The sequence below is a fragment of the Conger conger genome, chromosome 2 (assembly GCF_963514075.1).
Source record: "Conger conger chromosome 2, fConCon1.1, whole genome shotgun sequence".
Classification (NCBI taxonomy): domain Eukaryota; kingdom Metazoa; phylum Chordata; class Actinopteri; order Anguilliformes; family Congridae; genus Conger; species Conger conger.
In genome coordinates, this window is record NC_083761.1 from 74,379,376 (window position 1) to 74,401,655 (window position 22,280).

General features: G+C 41.1%; 1 protein-coding gene across 3 annotated transcripts; it reads right to left on the minus strand.

Annotated features, from left to right (window-relative positions):
- LOC133113448 (interleukin-2 receptor subunit beta-like) lies at positions 1-20,978 on the minus strand. Of its 3 annotated transcripts, XM_061222959.1 has the most exons (11): positions 12,010-12,141; positions 10,386-10,436; positions 9,557-9,647; positions 9,053-9,170; positions 8,836-8,914; positions 7,142-7,238; positions 6,587-6,714; positions 6,015-6,222; positions 3,451-3,538; positions 2,558-2,642; positions 1-1,558 (listed from the first exon to the last, which is right to left on the minus strand). In XM_061222959.1, the coding sequence occupies exons 3-11, from the start codon at positions 9,624-9,626 to the stop codon at positions 857-859; spliced, it is 1,575 nt and encodes a 524-aa protein (XP_061078943.1). In that variant the 5' UTR covers positions 9,627-9,647; positions 10,386-10,436; positions 12,010-12,141; the 3' UTR covers positions 1-856. The 3 variants fall into 3 exon arrangements, with proteins under 3 accessions (XP_061078943.1, XP_061078941.1, XP_061078942.1); XM_061222957.1 differs by lacking the exons at positions 10,386-10,436; positions 12,010-12,141 and adding an exon at positions 20,812-20,978; XM_061222958.1 differs by lacking the exon at positions 10,386-10,436 and having other exon boundaries at positions 12,010-12,179.
- Between the last annotated feature and the right edge of the window lie 1,302 nt (positions 20,979-22,280).

Genomic DNA, 22,280 nt, shown 5'->3' on the forward strand with positions numbered 1-22,280 from the left:
TTTGAGCGTTTTCATTTTTTTATTTTATTTTTCAGCTTTAAATGACATAAAAGACATAATGACATTAAATGACTTAAATGGCATACAGAATGAAGAAAATTCTATGAATTAATGAGACAGTGTAAGTCTTTTGCATTCTCATTCACTCCCAGACACACACGCAAAAGCATGCCCACACACACACACACACACTGATAACAGATACTACACTACATCTTTAAAGAGGTCTCATATTTTACACCTTTCCATTGTTTTATTTTGGGTCCTCATATGTTACATTACATTTACATTATTGCCATTTGGCAGACGCTCTTATCCAGAGCAATGTACAGTTGATTAGACTAAGCAGGAGACAATCCTCCCCTGGAGCAATGCAGGGTTAAGCGCCTTGCTCAAGGGCCCAACTGCTGTGCAGATCTTATTGTGGCCACACCGGGGATCAAACCATCGATCTTGCAGGTCCCAGTCATGTACCTTAACCACTACGCTACAGGCCACCCACTACGCTATGGGACCTTTACTTTCTGCAAAACTGTTTCCATGTAACACTACACACACTTCTGTCATATTCTTCTGCAATAAAACATTTTAAATTAAGAACTATGCCCAGAAATCTAAATGTGACTTTTTAATCTAGCAAGTGCTCACATTCCTGCTGAAAAAAAAAACTGCTCAAGGTAGGCTTTGAAACAGCTGGTAGCGGGCATTTCAAGCTGCTGATAGCTGGATTGTACACCAGGAATGCACGGTTGGCCAAGCACTATCACTAATAGCTGCCTTTTTTGTATTCTGTCTTGCAAATAGGTTTGACACACTGAGAGTCCAGGACGATTGTGCATTCTGAGTTTGTCAGCCCTCATGTTGGTGTGATGCCTTCAGGGGACTTGTCAGGTGAGCTGCTGTGAATGTTCTTCACTGGCATATATTCATCACTGCAGGGCTCTATTAAACCCCCTGCTCCTGTGTGGGGCAAAGGGAAGGGGAAGTGGGGGAACGCAGACAGGTGCTGGGGGTAAGGCTCCTGGAAAGGAGACTTCCCGAAAGGGAAGAGAAAAGGGTGGAAGACTGAAGGGTCAGAGGGGAGAACCGCGTCATTCTGCACATCGTCCCCTTCATCCTCTGCTTCCCCATCCCCTTCGTCATCTCCGGTGTCCTGGTCCTCGGACCCCACGCTGATGCCTGAGTCCTGGTGCATGGGCTGCCCTCGTCGAGCAATGAGTTTCTGCAGGCACTCGTAGGAAGAGACGATCCGGATTGAGCCGGCCCTGGCCACCTCAGCCCGCCCGTCCTTCCCTGGCTCAGCAGGGCCCTGGGCAGGCTGGCCGCTGGAGCACGCAGGGGGGAGCGTGTCCACCTGCCGGGGGTAGCTGGAGTAGAAGTAGCTGAGGTTGGAGAAGCTCGGCGACTGGCCGCTGACATCCTGCTCCTCGGGCGCAGTGCCGCCCTCCTTCCTGAAGAGGGCAGTGCTGTCCTCTGCGCTGATGAGATCCACTTGGGAGACGACGGAATGCTGGGGGACGTCAAAGTATTGGGCAGGCATCACAGGACCTAGCCACTTCTGTAACAGGAACCGGGAGGAGGGCAAAGGTATGAGTGTCAGAGAGTCGTGACATAAAATAGAATACCCCATTTTCAGGAGCGTCATCTTATCAAAGGAGATTTATGACTCAAATGGAAACTTTGTGGTGGCAAACCCTCGATTAGATCAGAAAGAGTCTGCAGACATTAGCACCAGCAGATATTTTTCACCGAGGGGGATTCAAAGAAGCAGAAACCACACCATGACTCCTCCTTAGGGCCTGCATGAGAACTATCAGCGACCAGCTTACAGGTAAAACTGCTCTGTGAACACAGTCAGGGGCCTCACTTTTGCCTTTCCTCAGAGAACCACACATTACTTGAAAATGCCACCTTTTAAAAAATGTGTTGAAATTAAGGTCGCCAAAGATGATCCAAGTTCATATCAACTGTGTTTGTGTTTGATACCTCAATCTTAGAATAAGTTAAGCCTTAGTAGATCTGTATTTTTTCATGATCAATACCAGCTAGCGCGGCTTATACAGCTTTATTTTACACTAGTTCAAAGGCTACAATAAGACTACGCTGGCTGTTCTGGTCTAGGCTGAACACCAAAAGAGACCATGCCTTATCGGTCAAAACCCCTAATCACTGAAGCACCCTCTCAACAGAGATCAAAACAGCCATTACTGCCATAGTCTGTTTTAGAAACCTCTTAAAACCTCTCTAGAAAACACACTTAAACTAATTTTTTTTACCAAACTATAACCCCCACGGTGTATCTCTTAATTGAGTTTTATTATTTGAATCTTTCTTGGTTTATTTTATTTTTCTCTTTATTTTGTGCTTGTTCTTTTTGATTTTGTCTTTCTTCCCTTGTATTATTAATACTTCATACTAGGCACTACAGGTTTTTGTCATGCAAGGCCAGGCATCAATTTTATAAGGCACAGGTCTTTCTGGACCTTTCTGGATAAGGGGAGTCGCTGCACTCTCCAGGGATCCACACAACACGAACGATTTAGGATCACAGAATTACCTGGAAATTTCCGCCGTGAGTTGAATTGAGGACATCAAAATACTTTGCGGGAGTCGGGACCGGTTTTAAGATCGCCTTGTCGACCCTGGAGAACGGAAGGAGATGGACGAGCTATTGAGTGAATTTGCGATTACATATGAACATTGCCTGCACCTGTCTGTCTGCCCCCCATTTCTATTGGGGGCTACCGTACGTCTGTCCACCGAAGGTGTCTGTGCACCAACCTGCCACAATGAAGGAATGATTTATTTAGCTTACCTGGGACCATTAACCAGGTAAGCAATAGACTGTAGCTTCCCTGTCTATTTCACATACTGTCCATACTGCTGCAATGCTGGGCATTTACCCTTGAGATTAAGGCTAAGTTTCCAAAAAGTAGACCCTAGAATGTGCCTGCAGAGCAAAAGGTGATAATGCTCGACACGAGTATGTGGATTTAAGAAGGACGAATTATGTCATTTGTAAATTGGTTGTCCTATAGAGGCAGACCCATCCCTAGGCAAAAATATGTAAAAACCAAGATGGGAAAATATACATGTATAAAGTGCTTTAATGAGGAAAAAAAGAAAAGAAAAGGGGTTTCAGACTGTCCTTAGTATGTGCCGGCCACACAAATATTATTTTTTATATCAGTTTAAATACTACAGTAGAGTCTGTAAGTATGTGGGTGGATAAGTTGTGGTAAATGTTTTGTCTGGAGCTCGGTCTGCCGTGCTACCACAGTGCATGGGTTACCAGCACAGTATTTCTGACACCAGGACCCCACTGCAGTTCATCACGCTGGTTTCAAGCTCCCTGCACAGCTCACAGTCACACAGCAGGCTGCAGCCCAGGATCATCTGAGACACCTCCCTCAGACACCTACCCTCTGCGCCCTGCCACGAGTGACTCACCGGATGTATCTAATGGGAAATGTCATGCTGAGGGCCACCAGCACAACCAGTAGTGCAGCCCCACAGCCAATCAGCCATTTTTCCACCCCTGAAATCCACACACAGAGAAACATAATTATATAATTATTGTATTACAAAATTATAAACCTATCATTTTTTTTTTCTAAGTAACTATTTGCTGCTAAACGTTCTGGAGACACACTGTTGTATAACATAAATGACAAGCATAAATTGCATCAGTGGTATCTTGTATAAAAGTTTATATGTAACTGGATACAGCGATATTTCTATTGGAAACTATTCCATATTCCCATTATATTGAAAAAAAAAAACCAGAGACAAGCTCCACCATTCACAGAGTATGTGTCTAACAGCCAACAGGAACATGGCGTTGGTGACTGGTACATTAGATGGGTCATTCTACGAAAACGTGCCATTTTGCATTCTGAAAATCAGATTTTCAAAGTATTGTTTTTGTTGTGTTTAAGGATTTATTTGGATTAAGTAGACCCTTACCTGTCAGAAAAATATGTGGTGCCATCTCAGGCTATCTTACTTATTTTTTTTTTTCTTAAAATAATCAACATGCACAAGTGTGTTTTGTCAACCTGTTACACACATCAAATTGTATTTAAAATGATTTGAAGTCATACTTATAATAAATCTGGTATATTATGAAAGATACATCATCCCTGTTTATATTAAGAGTGTTTATAAATTAAAATAATGAGGAAGATTTTTTTTTTTACATGGATGAATACACTCATGTGCAATCTGCCCAGTCACTGTATCTTAGTTTTTAGGAAAAAATCATGAAAACAAACGAATGTGTTTATAATCATATCCTACTACTTAACTACTTAAGGGGGGTATTGTTATATTTTACTTAACATATCAAAAGAGTTTATGTATACTTGACTTTTATTTCTATTCATTAAATAAGAGTATTATAAGAGTAACAGGATTGACGGTAGCATACCTGTTCAGGAGACAAGTTTGGTTTTAGACTGTAGTAAGTGGATTTGGCATAGAACATTATGGAAATGAATGAGGACACTAAAGACATATATGTAAAACAGTTATTTTATTAAAATTATGAAAGAATTAAAACTAAAATAATTTGCATCAAAATGAAATGATGCTATCTGATGCATCCTCTCAAATACAATCAGTGTCAATTCAAATCATCTCCCAGGAATGATTGTCCCAGGAATGGACAGCATTAACAAACTGAGCTGCAAGTTCAACAATCTGGCCAAGCCAGATTCCTCAAGTTCTAGTCAGAGCCTTTTTCTCTCCTTCTTTGATCTTAAACGCCCCTCACGATGTTGCCTGCAACACAATGAAATAAACACATTTAGGGACAAAACATGCTATTTGTAGTATAAATATTATTTAAAATGATGTATTGTATAAATAATTCTGGTTTTGAACACACAGTAAACATTGGGACATGGCAGGGAAAGGGTTAATAGTAACAGGGTTGACGGTAACAGGGTTGACGAAATATGTTTTTGCCAGCCATTACTAGCCTTGTGGTTAACACAATGACACCACATGGTGTGCATTCTAGAGAGGCTAATATTCTTGTTTATATGTTCATTTTAATTTTCCAAGAAATAACTTTTTAATACATGATATCATGGTAACAAGATTGACACACTATGACTGTCCCCTTCTGTCAGACTAAACATAACTCAATGAAAATCCATCAAAAGAGAGGAGCACTTACTTGTCTGCTTGGCATCATCTTCATAAAAGGCAGAGGATATCACTTCCTGAAAATTATGTCACTTTTGGGATAGTCCATTGTCCCTGAGGGGGGGGTTTATCCAAAGTAACAGGGTTGACGCAAAACGCAGGGATGTAATGTAATTTTTTTCAATATTCCAAAAAGGTGAAGAATGAAATACATGCATTATAGGTTAACTGACAATTGAAGCTTTTCATAAGTATAATTTGTTTTCAGATAATTTGATTTCATCCTCCTTAAAAGCCTGTTGTAATATAAATATTTTACCCAGGGACAAGCCATTTTTAGCTATTTTTACAATGTTTACAAGATATACAATAAAAAAAGTCTTTAAAATTCATGAAATAAATCAATGTTTACATTTTTAAAATGAAGACTGTTTATTTACCGAATGATACCAACTAAATTTTTTAATGTTTTGTTGTTAATATAGCTTTATGAGGTAGTTTTTGTGTCAGGGACATAAAATGGCACGTTTTCGTAGAATGACCCAGATACTACTTCTGGGATGGGCAAGAAGTATATCGACCAATCAGCATCAGCATGGCACTTTGGTTTGTGGCCAACATAGAGCCTACTTTGCCATTGGCACGCCCCCCTCTCCAATCTCTTCACACAAGGTGCTGATACAACTGGTTCTTACTTTATCATTCCCGGCAACGACTGATAAGCAGTCGAAGGCTTTGCAAGGATGCTGTGTATGGAAGCTTCTTCCCTGAGCTCTGCGTCGCTTGCCCGAAATGCCAGCAGTAAACCCCTCAAGACATTACACCCTCGGACCTTGATGGAGAAATTAAACAGTTCACTGTACCTGTGGGCTGTGGAGGTTCCCTCCCGACCTCTGACCTCCAGGTCTTGACAGGGGACCAGCGGCTCCACTCCGAAGCGTAACCTTTGCTCTTGGGGTGCACATCTACTCGAACCCTGACCTGATAGCTCCTCCCCACCTCAAGGTCCTCATGGGGGAGTTGTAGTTGCTTCATTTGGTCCTGTATGACGACGGTCTTTACATTCACATCCTGGGGGGGGAGGGAACCACACTTATAACCCAAAGGTGTTTGATACTCAGGTGGGACATTGCAGTTGTGGCCATTGGTGCTTAGCCGGCATTGTCTTCAGTATGCAGTATACTGTGTGGCTATGTAGCTGTGGATGGGCATGCAAAATGTAAAAAATGTGTGTACGGTAGGTTGCTCTGGATCTGCTAGATAATGAGTGATGTAATATGATTGATGCACTCATTCCAATCACTTATTTTTCACCTCTTTTATCTTTCACTTGCTCCTGACCTGGAAATCTGTCATCTTTAGGGACATTACACCCCATTAAATGCTCCATCTAGGCGCGAGAAGTTGAAGTTAATAACTCCCAAGTCTCACTCACCTCCCAGCTTTGCTCTTCCTGCTTGAACTGCAGCTGGAATTTCAAATGACTTATCCCTTCCTGGGAAGTCCGATCCCAGGAGATGGTGTAATTGGTGACGTTTAGTGCATCGGGTGGGTTCAATCGTACTGTCAAACACACAAATACAAAAAAAGGACACTGCCATCAAAACCTCCGACATAATGCCAGGTAATGACAGGATGCATTCAATTAATAAATGACCAATACAAACATTTAATGAACAGACTTCCAAAATGTACCCGGAAAGGTACAATACTGTTCTTTTTGGTAGAAATAAGCACCTTTTACAAACAAAAAATTTTAATTACAAATTAATTGTCAATCTAATAGCAAGGAGTACAATATTATGTACCTCCCCAGCGACAAGCTTTTGTACCCTTTTCGGCACTTTTCACACCTTTTATCTGAGAGTATGAAAGGTGGACTGCTGTGTTAATGCATATCTTGCCCTCGCTCCTCATCTAATAACAGCGGTAGCAAAAAGTCACATTGACTATGCGAGTTACCGCTGAGCTCAGCTGCACAGATACTCACTGTGTTGGAGTGCTTTATAGTCCTGTATCTGAGCCACAGGGCTGGTCATGTTCTCACAGGAGACATGCAATTCAATTGTAGAATACAGTCCAATTTTCTGAAAGAAAGAAAACAATGTGTTTTCCTCCTGCTTTTCAGCACTGCATCCACACACAGATGTGCACACATATGCATATGTACACACACGCGCGCGCACACACACATATACACGTGTGTACACAAACACATGCAGGCAGAGAGACAGTTGCACACACATTTGTACTCTTTCTCAGATTGGAGCACATTTCGTGAAATGGTTCTATCTATGTTCTGAGTAGTGTTGAGATGTTGAGCTTCAAAGCTTTCACATCCTAACACAGCAAAACATAAATGCAGGGCAGTTCTTCATAGATCGAAACAACAGACACCCTAAAAATACTCTGACTGTACAATATCAAAATCCTATCAAATTTCCCAATAAACAACATACTGTGTGCATTGCATGACACTAACAAATTTTTGACAAAAAATGTCAGTTAGAACCTCATAATTCTACTTCTATCAAAGGTCTCAATTTCCCCTTGTTAAAGATTTTGTGTTGGTGTGGTGTCTAATTACGTGAATCACTGGTTCTGTTTGCCATGAAAGTGCGTTTTGGCCCTCAGCATCGCAGACCCATTAAATGAACCAGCATCGTTTAGTGATGGACAGCACCTGCTGAACACTCGTGTTCAGGTTCTTCTGAAAACCTGGCAAAGCTGTCCTCAAGGTGGCTTGTTGTGTTTAACTAAAGGCGAAGAAAAGAGTGTTTCGATCGGGTACATTTCCTGTGCTCGATCGAACTGATACTTAAATATCTCATTCTAACTTATTGTGAGAAGACAATATCAACAAATCACATTACACATTACACGTTATTTAGCTGGCGCTTTTATCCAAAGCGACTTACAGCTGATTTGACTAAGCAGGAGACACTCCCCCTGAAGCAATGTGGGGTTAAGGGCCTTGCTCAAGGTATCTTAGGGATCGAACCACCAACGTTTGTCGGGTCCATCCATCCATCCATTATCTGAACCCGCTTATCCTGAACAGGGTCACAGGGGGGCTGGAGCCTATCCCAGCATACATTGGGCGAAATGCAGGAATACACCCTGGACAGGTCGCCAGTCCATCGCAGGGCACACACACCATTCACTCACACACTCATACCTACGGGCAATTTAGACTCTCCAATCAGCCTAACATGCATGTCTTTGGACTGTGGGAGGAAACCGGAGTACCCGGAGGAAACCCACGCAGACACGGGGAGAACATGCAAACTCCGCACAGAGAGGCCCCGGCCGACGGGGATTCGAACCCAGGACCTCCTTGCTGTGAGGCGGCAGTGCTACCCACTGCACCATCCGTGCCGCCCCTTTGTCGGGTCCAAGTCGTGAAATAATAAACGGCTAGTGACCTGACAGCACATACTCTTTCTGTACCCAGGGCTAGTGACCTGACAACACATACTCTTTCACTATCCAGGGCTAGTGACCTGACAGCACAAACTCTTTCACTATCCAGGGCTGGTGACCTGACAGCACACACCCTTTCTGGTCCCAGGGCTAGTGACCTGACAGCACACAGCCTGAAGAAAGCTACTTGACAGTTTGTCAGTGATCATCCAAAGACCACTGCCAGTGCCACGCAATTCACGGGGATTCATGAAGTCTTACCCGTTTCGTAAAAACAAGGGGGCACCCTCGTAGAGCTGGATTCTGCTCATTCAGAGGCTTCAGGTCACAGCTTTCCTTCCTATACAAGAAGAACAGAGGTTGATATACTCATTACATTACATGTCATTTGGCTACCACTTTTATCCAAAGTGACTTACAATTGATTAGACTAAGTAGGAGACCTCTCCAGGAGCAATGCAGGGTCCCAGTCATGTACCTTAAACGTGGCGACTTTCCAAAAGTACCATGTAGAATGCAGACTGTATCTGGTAAAGTCCCTCTACTGTCCCAGACACAGGTGACTTTGTTTATGTAATCATTGAGACATCTTAGATCTTTAAGGAAAGCCATAACAGAAAGACACATGTCATTATCCACAAAAACTGAAAGAAAGTGACACTACACTTCCCCTAAAAGGGAAACTACAAGAGCGTGTTACTTCAACTCTGATAGAGTGCATTTTCCTCAGGTGGAGAATATGATCCTGATGACCTGCAGTATAAACTCTGTTGGAGTTATTGTTACACTGCTCCTATTGCACTGAACATTTGACCGTGTTGATATTATAATCGGTAATATGTGGATGGATATATGTTTTTTCATTCACATAACACAGGTTGTGTCATCAATAAAAAAGCATCAAGAGCATGCCCGAGGAGCTGTTTTACATTCTTTGTAGCCTCTTTTTGGGTAACTAAAAGTGAAACATTTTCAAACTTACCTTGGTGGGTGTGACTAGAGTGGAGAGGAGAAAGGAAGAGCAGGAACAGAGGAAACCATAGAGGCACCATGGCTGCTTTTACATGCTCATTCTGTGTAGAGAGATACAGTAGGTATTATATGCAGAAACAAATCAATAAATAAATCACAAGTCAACAACTCCCATTTCATTCTGGGTTGACCTGTAGACTTTACCTTCAATTTGTTACTATAGCCTCAAATCTGTTTTATGCTTAATGTGCTACATGCTCATTCTCCATCTTGCATCTACTATGGCACTTAAGGTTGTGCTGTAGGTTTATGTCTAATGCTATTTATTGTGTGAAAATGATACCTTGACTCTGTGTCACGTTTCACACTTGTCATGTCATGTTTTATGTTTAGTTATTGTCTTAGTTACGTTATTTTTTTATTTCTTGTTACGTTTCATTTTCATGTCATGTTAAGTTTCATGTCTAGTTTTTACGATTTTATTGTTAGTCTTGTCATGTCACATTATGTAGTTTATTCATGTCACAGCTACGAACTTGTTATGTCATGATTTATGTTTGTTTCATGTTATATGGTTCTGTTCATTGTTTAGCATACACTTTTCCGTGTCTTTCTGCAAACCTTGCATTCCTGCTTTCTCTCTCTCCCTTTCTGTCACTCACACCCTAATTGTTTCAATTTCCCTTTTCTTCTTACTAATCTACTAACTTTAGATCAGGATTGGGTAATACTAACATTCTAACCATGTGTTCATGTTACCTTACGTTTCTTGTGCATGTCATTTACTAATTTACTAAGGCTAGGGCAGGATGGGTTTATTACAAATGATTACTAATTACCTTGTTAACTTGTCAATCCTCCATTTCAACCATTTGATTGCCTCTGAAAAGCTACAGGTGTGGGAATTATCCTGATTGATTGTAAATGACGAACAGTTCTGCACAACGAATGTGATGATGACGATGATAATAATAATAATGATAATACACGTTATTTGTCTAGCACCATTGAAAACACAGTTACAAAATTAAGAGATAAAACGAACAAAAATCCATAACAATAAACACATTATAAAACATAATATATGAATATGATAACAATATATGAAACTGTGCACTCGTATCTGCCCGACGGACGCATTGTAAACGGCATCAGTGCAGCGTAATTTGTCCGACTGTTCACCATATTATTTATGAGAATACATTTAATAACATGAAGTATTGTTTAACAATTCGTCTACATATTTGAGGGATTATTTTACAACAACATCTCCGTTTATATTTATCATCCTAAATCCTATTTTTTGGGCATTCCAGGGAGCATCAATCAAACAGCTGTTTGTTTATTCGTTGAAAGAGAGGCTTTTATTCGTTTTTGCAAATTAACTCTTCATATATGATACGTGAGAGGTAATATTTTGATTTATTTTACACAGCGGTATCAATTTCACACCATTTCTTGCGTTTCATCCCATTGCCATCGGAGTCGCAGTTTCTCATTTCTCCAGTTAATGTGCGTACGCATGGGTCAGAGTTTCCGTGGAGGACCGCACATTTTCCCGTGAAGTTCGTTTTTCATAAATGCCAAAGTTTTTTTTTATAAATGCCAAAATGGCAGTCGGAGGGTTGCCGGTTCGATCCCCCGCCCGGGCTGTGTCGAAGTGTCCCTGAGCCTAACCCCCAAACGCTCCTGACGAGCGGGTCGGCGCCTTGCATGGCAGCCAATCGCTGTCGGTGTGTGAGTGTGTGTATGAATGGGTGAATGAGAAGCATCAATTGTACAGCGCTTTGGATGAAGGCGCTATATAAATGCCAACCATTTACCATTTACATGGCCTTTTACCAAAATGATGGGTACTGTAATAACGGTCACAGAAAAGTCTGAAATACCAATGCGCCCACGGGTGTGAAAGCAACTCAGCTTCACGGGATAATTCCCGCAAACAGGAACCAAAATCATTGGTCTGTGACACCTGTGTCAGTGCGCGTTGTCGAACAGTGACTATTCAAATATTAAGATAGACCTCCTGTTCCTCAATTGGTACACAAAGCCACCACAGTACTATAATATCTCACTACACTGCACTGTGTGTTGATGTTATCAAGGTTCCTTAAAGCCTTTTACGTTACTGAAACTGTCTTGATTTCATATAGGTTATCGTTTAAGGAAATTTCATAAACTAGTTACATGTCACATATATTACTCCAGAGTGAATTTATCCTCTGACAAATTATTATGCAGTATCTTATCCCATTGAAACCCTTGTTAAGTAGTAAAACAATGACGAAAAAAGACATTTTAGAATGACAGAGTATTAACAGTATCCAGCATGGACTCATTGCATTACATTACAAAACATTCAACAAAAAAACTCTCACGGAAACTCTCTAAGGACTGAACTAGCACTGAGGATTTAAGAGGAAAAATGACCACACAATTTTATAGCCTTGTAATTTTTCTCACCCTTATTTTCTCTGGTTGGTAGTTCATCTTATTTCAGTTCTCTCGTTTTCACCATCGGCCATCAGTCTAAATTACAGTGAAAAGTAGATTTTGTCCACAGGATTATTACAGTGTAATTCAGCTCTCTGTCACATCCAGGGATGATAGTCTCTCTGGGTCTCGCTGTTCAACGGCACTGCTCAACTTGGAACATGTGCCACCCACTTTTTACCTTACACGTGCTTGCTCTCTCTCTCTCTCTCTCTCTCTCTCTCTCTGTCTCTCTCTCTCTCTCTCTCTCTCTGTCTCTCTCTCTCTCTCTCTCTCTCTCTCTCTCTCTGTTGTTTGATCTCACACATCCACACACAGTCTCTGTAACACTTGCCTTCAATCCCAATAGTATAATTATAGTGAGCTTTCTATGTACTTGTGTTGGTTTGCACTTCCATTCAAAAGAACAAATCTCAAACCTCAATATCTCACCCGTTTCAAAACCAATCTCAATGCCATTTCATAGGTCTACTACAGTGGCAACAGGCTCACTAACTAAGATTTTGATCCCAGCACAAGACCACTCATTCTGTGGGTAATTCAGAAATATATGTGGGTTTGAAGGTGGGTTGAACTGAAAACCTGTTTGATCTCCAGAAACCGGGTTTGCCTGCCCACACATTTCGAAAAGGGACAGCAGAAGCAGAAACTGCACTCTTCTTCTTTTAAATATACATATGTGTATATATATATATATATATATATATATATATATATATATATATATATATTTGCAATTCTGTTTAAATTTGACCGCTGCATACAGCGTATTAGTTATTTAAATGTGTTGGCAGAATCTTTGTTCACACAGGTAATGCACTCAGTGAGCAGTTTGAGCCTGCGGCTTTGCTGCCGTGACAACGCAACCGCCTGCAGTTCAGTGTGGAAAAAACTCCTTTCTTTCATAATAGACCTGAACACGTGAGGCCCCCCTCAGAGCACAGAGTGTGAGGCCCCCTCAGATCACAGAGTGTCTGCAGGATGTCGCGTTTAATCAGGAAGATATTTATTCAGAGCAAGTCGCGAGGTTAATGCCGCATTGCTTATCGCTGGAGAAACAAATAAAGACAATGATATACTGTTAATAGCTACTGTGTAATTAAGACAACAAAATGTAAGCAAAAGTGGTAAACATATGAACAAGCTGTCACATACTAAGCGCGCAGCAAAAAATGAATAAATAAATTCATAAATGAACAGGGGCTGCCCCTTTGTGTGAACTTGGAAACAGTCACCTTTCCATAGAAAAACATTAACACAGAATGTTAATCTACAGAAGGAATGCATAGAATCTGATTACATCGACAAAATATTTTTATATGAAATAAATACAATACAAATGTACTGCCATACATTTAACTGAGTATTCAGGTTGTTAAGAATTATTATATTATAGATCTTCTATGAAAATTAGAGGTGATGCAAACTGCCTTTACTAATGGAACTGCCTTTTCTAATTTACTTATGATGAGTGTGTTTCTGTACTCACAATTATATTGTGACCTATCCAGGAGATTTTGAATGAGTTAGTTACAAATTAGTTACATTTAATTAGTTATAAAAATTAATTAGTTCATGGCAAAATGCACACTTTTGAAATATTTGCACACATGCACGCCTGTGCACATACAAAGAATCATGCACGAAGGATGTATAAAAGCAGAAACGAAAATCATGATTGAATTTAAGGAAGGGCTTATTTTGGGTGAAAGTGATCATAGCCCAGTACATATTCATTTCTCATTTTTTTTTTTTTTTTTTTTTTTTTTTTTAAAGATTATTTTTTAGGCCTTTTTCAGCTTCACTGGACAGTATATAGTACAGAGAGACAGGAAGAATGGGGGCGAGAGAGAGGGGAAGACGCGACAAATGTCGGACGGCCGGGCCCGAACCGCTGACGTCGCGGCTCGCAATGAGCATGCGGCCAGCGCTCCACAGGCTGCGCCACCGAGACACCCCCATTTCTCTTTTAATGTCAGTTAAAATTGGCTCAAGCTGAGAGGCTTTTCAAAGTGTCATGTGTGGACTAGCATGTAGCTCTTTGAACTTGAAGCTGCAGTTTCAAAATATCACTGAAGGAAAGACAACAGGCAGGACCACACACAGTGCTTCATGGGCTTGAAATGTATTTTTGTTAAAATATATATATTTTTTGTTCAAATAAATATAATTTTGTTTTGTTAAACGCAAAGGTGCATGTATTGCAAAGGCTGTACTGTAAGTGTGCACTAAGGTCTGTACTAAAATGGGAATAATATTAATGAAAGCTGAAGTATGGATAATATGAGCAATAATATGATAATATGCAATTGCAATTATACTAAAGAGTGTAACAGCTATACACCATGTCTCTTGGTTCTGTTATCTCTTCCCACGGCTTTTCTTATCACTCCTACGCTGATGACACCCAACTCTTCATTTCCTTCCCCCCCGACACCCAAATCACCACACAGATCTCTGCCTGCTTGGCTGATATCTCTGCGTGGATGACTTCCCATCACCTGAAGCTCAACCTTGCCAAAACTGAGCTTCTCTACATCCCTGCTAAGTCCTCTCCGTCAATCGACCTCTCATTGACTGTTGAGGACTTTGTAGTTTCCTCCTCCCGTACGGCAAAGAATTTTGGGGTGACTCTTGATAACTGCCTCACCCTGGCTCCACTTTCTGTATAATATACGCCGTATCCGTCATCTCCTGACTGAGAAAGCCACCCAGCTCCTAGTCCAGGCGCTCGTCATTTCCCGCCTGGATTACTGCAACTCCCTCCTAGCCGGTCTCCCAGCGTGTGCCATCAAGCCCCTCCAGCTGGTCCAGAATGCTGCAGCCCGCCTGATCACCAATCAGCCCAGGTCTGCTCATGTCACCCCACTTCTCATTGGCCTCCACTGGCTTCCAATTGCCGCACGCATCCGTTTCAAGGCCCTAGTGTTGGCATTTCAGGCTGCTAAGGGGACTGCCCCACCTTACATACAATCCCTGATCACTCCCTACTCCCCAGCTAGACCACTCCGGTCTGCCAGCTCTGGTCGCCTTACGGTTCCCTCTCTACGTGCACCTGGCGGTCGAGCTGCACGTTCACGCCTGTTTTCCGTTCTGGTTCCTCAGTGGTGGAATGACTTGCCTACCACTGTCAGAACAGCAGAATCCCTCCCCCTATTTCGACGCAGACTCAAAACCCACCTTTTCAAACTCTACCTTAGTCCTCCCTCCTGATTTCCCCTGCCCCTCCTTTCTGATATCCCTATCCTTGTCTAACCCCCCCCCCAAAAAAAAAGAAAAGAAAAAGACAACTATGTTTAGAACAGCATTTCCTGTGTATTTTGCTAGTTTCTGGATGTGATGCTCTGACTTATGGTAGAACCTATGCACTTGTAAGTCGCTTTGGATTAAAAGCGTCTGCCAAATGACTAAAATGTAAATGTAAATGTAAAGTATGAAAACTATTAATACAAAATAAAGCACAAATAATTGCAGTACCAACATAAGTGTGAATAATATGAACACAAATCGAAGCTGAATAATAACCGAAATAAAGCCCATGACGGACCATAATGCCACAGGACATGTTTTTTTCTGCTCTATTTGTAGTCTTATATTAATGACACATAACTATGTTTAAAGTGAAATTTTTGCATTTGCTGAAAGCCTCAAAAGACAGCGGCAGCAGTAAAGTTTCCCCCTTAGATCTTTGTTTGACATTTTGGCTACATTTGGAACCCACCAAACTGCTTGTGAAAAAAAGAAAGACTTCCATTATTCACGAGTGCAAATATATCCTGAAATCAGGACTTTTGTTCTCTAAACCTCAAATTCTTGCATAGGATAATTACAGGATTGAAAGTTTTGAAAATGATATGGGGAAAGGAAATTGAACAAATAATTTCACATATAATGCTTCATTCCATACTCAATACTGATGCCCTGATTACATTGGTGCGTACAAATTGTTTTTACAGTCAATTAAGGAAACACATTTAGTACATATTATAGTGTAGAACACATTCTTCATTCAAGTGGAGTTGCTTGGACAAAACAAACTGCAACTGCAAACCTTTTTTTGAGCTAAAAAATAAGCACTTGGATTGCAAAGAAAAACATTGTAAATTGAATATGGTATAATGCACGTATCTACTGTGTGGTTCGGTTTGTCAGAATTAGGTTACACTAGAGTTAAAAAAAAAAAATGGCCACACATGCAGGTGTCTGAAAAAAACATTTGAGGTACCTATCAGACCTGGGTCAAATACATGTTTGTTTTGCATTCAAATACTTTTCTGTGCTCACTTGACCTGTTCTGGAGCAAATGAGCTAACCAAGAGGACCAAAGGGCAGGGTTTGCACTTTGCACGTGTTGAGAGTATTTAATAGGTTCCAATACTCCAGACCAGCTCAGTACAGTGTAGACAATTATTCGGATCCAAAACAATGATGTATTTCACCCTGGTCTGCAGCCAATGCATAGTCAATGCAATGTCTAGGAAGTGTCCATGGGATACTAAAATAATAGTGACACACCCTCTAATCTGAAATTGGGCCCCTTCCCGCCCAAACATACTATAGTAATAACCACACAAACATGAATTAGCTCAGTTGCATTTCCATAGGCGTGTGTGCAAATATTTTCTATATATATTTTTGGAACCCGAAATTAAGCTTTTGGCAGGGGCCAGGGGGGTTCAAATCACTTCACTCAGCACAGACTGATAAACTGGGATGGGTGTAGCAAACCAAAACCAAAGATAAACAACACTTGGGTCAGCGTCGCTTACTGACAGGAAACGTGTGCTGGTGTGACACCTTGATGAACAACCATGCACTGGAAATAGCCACTCCATATTGGTAAAAAGGTTTTACCAACTGGTGGCTGCACCATAAAGCCAATAACTACTTCAAGGTTCCCAACAGGCAGTCTCAAAGAACCCAATTAGAAAAATCTACATCTTGTTCTAATGTTTTTCCGTGACGTCTTCTTCTGAGTACTTCCTGTTGTTCACAGATTGTTCTTGTCCTATTTATTTTTCTCTAGAAGGATATATATTTCCAAAAGGCCACAGGGCAGGGTGCAGATCCTCTCCCTGATCTACGGTCATGGTGATCCATGGGATCAAGGAGATCCTGCAACCGGTGTTCCCTCACTGTTCCTCCTGCCGTTCCCAAGATCCTCTCAGCCGGTGAGGTGAGACTTACAATGAGTCATAAGGATGATAACAGAAACAGGGGCTGCCCCTTTGTGTGAACATGGAACCAGTCACCTTTCCATAGAAACACCCTGGTGACAAAAACACTTTGGTTTTGTAACAGCCGGTATCTGGTTGACCAGTTCAGACCAACTCCATATTCAACATGGTTTGACCAGCTCAAACTATGTTTTGAAATGGTTGCTGTTAATGTCAAGCTGGCCATAGCTGGATTTTAAACCCGGCATTAACACAGAAATTTGACCCACAGAATGCATGCATAGAGTATACTGTATCTGCAAAAACAAGTGACTTCACAAAGAGTCACTGCCTCGCAAAGCTAAAACACTAACTAAAACACTAACTGTGAATTTGTTCTCCTGTTGTGACTGGCCATAAACACGTACAAATAGATGCAGCTTATCCACAAAGCTTTGACAGAGAGATAAGAGAGGTTGCACTGCGGTCAGAGTGGAAAAAAAACTTGCAAACTAAAAGAATTTCCCTGAACATGTACGTGCCAGGCATAAATAAACAGTCACACCAACCACGCATATTATCTGGTTTTAGGTCGCTGAACAAACCGCACCCACGCTAACCTCCTCTGTACTCCTTTTCCCATCCCTCTTTCACCACCTCTCTTTTTCTCAAGACCCCACCCTCCTTTTAAAGTTGTAAGGCACAGACCCACACTGCCCCATGGTGTACAGAAGGACAGTAGATCTTACGCAATGCTTTGCAATATAAACTACATTTTAACTAAATTAACTCTCATGTTACTCTTGTAGAATACATCTTACTTTGCTTACGTACTTTTGATAGCTACTGCAGTCAATAAATATTGCGCTAGGACTTGCCTACACTGAATATGTAATGCTAATGTAATGAATAGCAGACAGTGTATAGTTCAGATTATCTGATGAAGCTGCTGGAGATGTTGAATTTTCATTGGTTTAATATGAACTGTTTTGCATCAGTATTTCATAAAAAATATCACATTTATTTATTTCTTGTGAAGGTGGCAGTATTGATTGTATTTCTCAATCAAATTAGTGTTCTATGCTGATTTTATGAATTATTATCCTCTGTTTGCATCTCCGCATGCTGCCACCGGCTCCTTTCTCTAACCTCACTGTTCACCGTATTGATGTAGGATCGTTCTGCTGGACTGCAGCCAGTGTAAACAGTCTGTTTGTCAAGAGGAGTTGTCCATGCACAGAGAGGCAGGGCATGCTATTTTTGATCAAGCTGACCCTCACTGCTAAGAGTAGGTGTTGTTGTAGTTGTGTGTGGAGATTTCATAAAATTTCCACTCTTTAACGGTTTCTGGGAAAAGCTTTCTTGGACTTGTGGGTCAGTAATACTGAGCACATGGAAATTACACATTTATTTGGACATTTAGTAGTATTTCTGTCTGATCGAGCTTTCCTTGTCCAACTTGTCCAAGAGTAGGAAACCGGCCTCAATTATCTAAGCAGAGCCTTCTGCGGACAACCAGTCCCTCAGATGTAAGCACAGGAAGGCAGCAAAGACCACTATTCCTAGACCATGTACATCGTTATGCTCTTGAATGTTTCTGCTGTTCACTTGCGTAGTTGGTCCTTTGGGCTTAGTTATTACATAAGCACGGCATTTCTTCATTTGTCAGAGCATAGTGCAGCAGTCTGGCCTTGGCAGTCAGGTGCTTCAGCCTGTTTCATGTCAGTCCAAGCGAACTTTGAGACGAACGCACAAACAAACTTACGCATCAAAAAATAGATAGCTACTGCAGTCAATAAATATTGCGCTAGGACTTGCCTACACTGAATATGTAATGCTAATGTAATGAATAGCTGACAGTGTATAGTTCAGATTATCTGATGAAGCTGCTGGAGATGTTGAATTTTCATTGGTTTAATATGAACTGTTTTGCATCAGTATTTAATAAAAATATCACATTAATTTATTTCTTGTGAAGGTGGCAGTATTGATTGTATTTCTCAATCAAATTAGTGTTCTATGCTGATTTAATGAATTATTATCCTCTGTTTGCATCTCCGCATGCTGCCACCGGCTCCTTTCTCTAACCTCACTGTTCACCGTATTGGTGTAGGATCGTTCTGCTGGACTGGTTCTGCCTGGTTCTGTTTGTCAAGAGGAGTTGTCCATGCACAGAGAGACGGGGCATGCCATCTCCTGCCTTCTATGATGCCACAGCCAAGTGTGCATCACCCTCTGCCCATGGCAAAGAGCTGCAATCCATTCTGGATGCACACCTGCACAGGTGCACTTAGCTATGACTGCCACCAGCTGTGGGGCATGTCCTGCCTGTGAGGGTGTTTCATTTAAGGCCTTTTGGGATATGAGAGTTTTTTAAGTGATATGAAGAAGTCTTTATTTTTGATCAAGCTGACCCTCACTGCTAAGAGTAGGTGTTGTTGTAGTTGTGTGTGGAGATTTCATAAAATTTCCACTCTAACGGTTTCTGGGAAAAGCTTTCTTGGACTTGTGGGTCAGTAATACTGAGCACATGGAAATTACACATTTATTTGGACATTTAGTAGTATTTCTGTCTGATCGAGCTTTCCAACTTGTCCAAGAGTAGGAAACCGGCCTGAATTATCTAAGCAGAGCCTTCTGCGGACAACCAGTCCCTCAGATGTAAGCACAGGAAGGCAGCAAAGACCACTATTCCTAGATCATGTACATCATTATGCTCTTGAATGTTTCTGCTGTTCACTTGTGCAGTTGGTACTTTGGGCTTAGTTATTACATAAGCACTGCATTTCATCATTTGTCAGAGCAAAGTGCAGCAGTCTGGCCTTGGCAGTCAGGTGCTTCAGCCTGTTTCATGTCAGTCCGAGCGAACCTTGAGACGAACGCACAAAGAAACTTGCGCATCAAAAAATAAAAGCCAGGATCAGGTGAACAGATCTCATTCACCCATACACTCACCAACGGCAATTGGCCGCCATGCAAGGCACCAACCGGCTCATTGGGAGCATTTGGGGATTAGGCGTCTTGCTCACAGACACTTCTACACACCCAGAGCGGGATCGAACCAGGCAAAAGCTACGACTACCAGCCAATGAGACGACTGCTCTTACCACCAGAGCCAATGAGACGACTGCTCTTACCGCCTGAGCCAATGTCTCCCCATTGCAGTCAAACTCATTCACATTACATTACATTACATTCCAGGCATTTAGCAGACACTCTTATCCAGAGCGCCATACAATGAAGAGTGGAACACAGGGACATGTGCAGTGAGGACCCTAGAGGTGTCACCTTGCGAGATTGCCATTAGCTGTTGTTCAGATAAATCCAAGCACTGACAGGAAGGGAAAGATTGTGTATGATAAGAGAACTCGTCAGATCTCCTACCCCTGCTGTTTGACAGTCACCACTGAACTCGTATTGTTACTACTATTACAACTGCTACTACAATAATAATAATAATAATAATAATAATAATAATAATAATAGTAATAATAATAATAATAATAATAACCATCATCATCATCATCATCATCATCATTGTTATCATTATCATAATTATTATAAATATTATAATGAAAACTGTTTAGTATTTGCAGATAATTATCAGAGGACCTACATTGCGCTGATGTCCTCCACTTGATTCAGTCTCAGGATCTCCAGACTGTAGAGCTGGGTTCATTCAGCAAATCAGCGAATGAGGTGAAAAGCTCCTTTCTGTCTCTCTTTCGGCCAGATTTCAGCAGAGCCGATACTCTGATTCTCTCCCTCTCTCAGTTTATCTCCTCTGACCCTTACAACAGTATTGCTCTAAAAGTAAAACAACAAATGTTCTTATAACAAGTTTCTGTGGTTGATTTTGAAACCATGCCACTTCCTCAGGAGAAATCCCCTTCTGTAGTTCTTTCGTTCATGCTGTTCAGATCCAAGCTACATACCCTTTATCCAGTCTATCACTTCCAACATCACCGCATTAATTTGCTTTCCATCAATCCCTGTGCACTGAATGTGTCTCTGCAATCTTTAAAAAGGTCTGTGTCATTCCCCTGCTCAAGAAGCTGTTGAGCCCCTCTGTTAGCCAGAACTATTGTCTCTCGTCCTTCCTTTCCTTATAAAAACAATAAAATATAGTATTTCCCTATCCATCTCTAGCCATACTTTTCCTTTTGGGATAATGATGTTGTTTATATGGCTGTGTTAGCTGTTTAGTGGTATTTACTTTTGTTCATATTTCTATTGTTGGTTTATTTTGGCCAACTTTACACTTAACTTCTGTATCTATTTGGTGATGCATTCCTAAGCCACTAACATCAGAATCCGTTATTTATATAATCATGTCTGTTCAGGCTTGCTATAGCAAGCAGTCTGCAAAATGAATCAAAGACATTGACTTCTTCTTTCCCATAAATGGTTTATACATAGTTTAACCACAGTCACATAACATTAACAATTAAATTAAAATGTCCCAACTTTGTGTTATACATTCCTTCACATGTGTTCGTAAAGTATAGTTGGAATCAATGTTAAAAATTCAGTTCTGTGCAGTTCCATAGTAAAAGGTTTGGTGTCAATTCAACTTTCTTCACAATTCTGTTAATACAACAGAGTGCAAACATGCAAACATGCAAACATACAAAAATGTGCTGTACACTAATCCCTAACTTTGTAGATGGTGCACTATGATTCCATTCCATATGGCAAGCCCCAAAATATGAGCCAGTGTTGTGGTTGTTCTTAAAGGAACAATAGGTAAGATTTTTGTGTTAAAACATTGTTACAAGACCATTTTAATCCCTTCCTATCATTGAAAAAGTCTCAGTGACATGTTGACTCACCTTCTGCCTGTGTTTATAGGGCTTATATTCTGGTTTAAAAATATGCTGTTGACGGGCCGGCACTCTGTACCAAAACATTGTCTAGCTGTGCAACAATTCAAGCTCATCGTTTGAAATTGGTTCTAATTGCCACCGCCAATAGCGTGTGAGCGTGTTCACGGTTTGAGCATGTTTGTTGCTGTAATTCCTCTCTTGAAAGTTAGAAGTCTGAAATGACCTAGTGTACCTTTAAGGCTATGAATATGTAAAAACA

Coding starts and splice junctions, on each gene's coding strand:
- LOC133113448 (XM_061222957.1), bottom strand. CDS start 20,874: ATGAACCCAGCTCTACAGTCTGGAGATCCTGAGACTGAATCAAGTGGA. Junction 9,171..9,556: donor CTCTAGTCACACCCACCAAG/GTAAGTTTGAAA, acceptor CTTTCCTTAAAG/ATCTAAGATGTCTCAATGAT. Junction 3,539..6,014: donor GGAACCTCCACAGCCCACAG/GTACAGTGAACT, acceptor TGTGGATTTCAG/GGGTGGAAAAATGGCTGATT.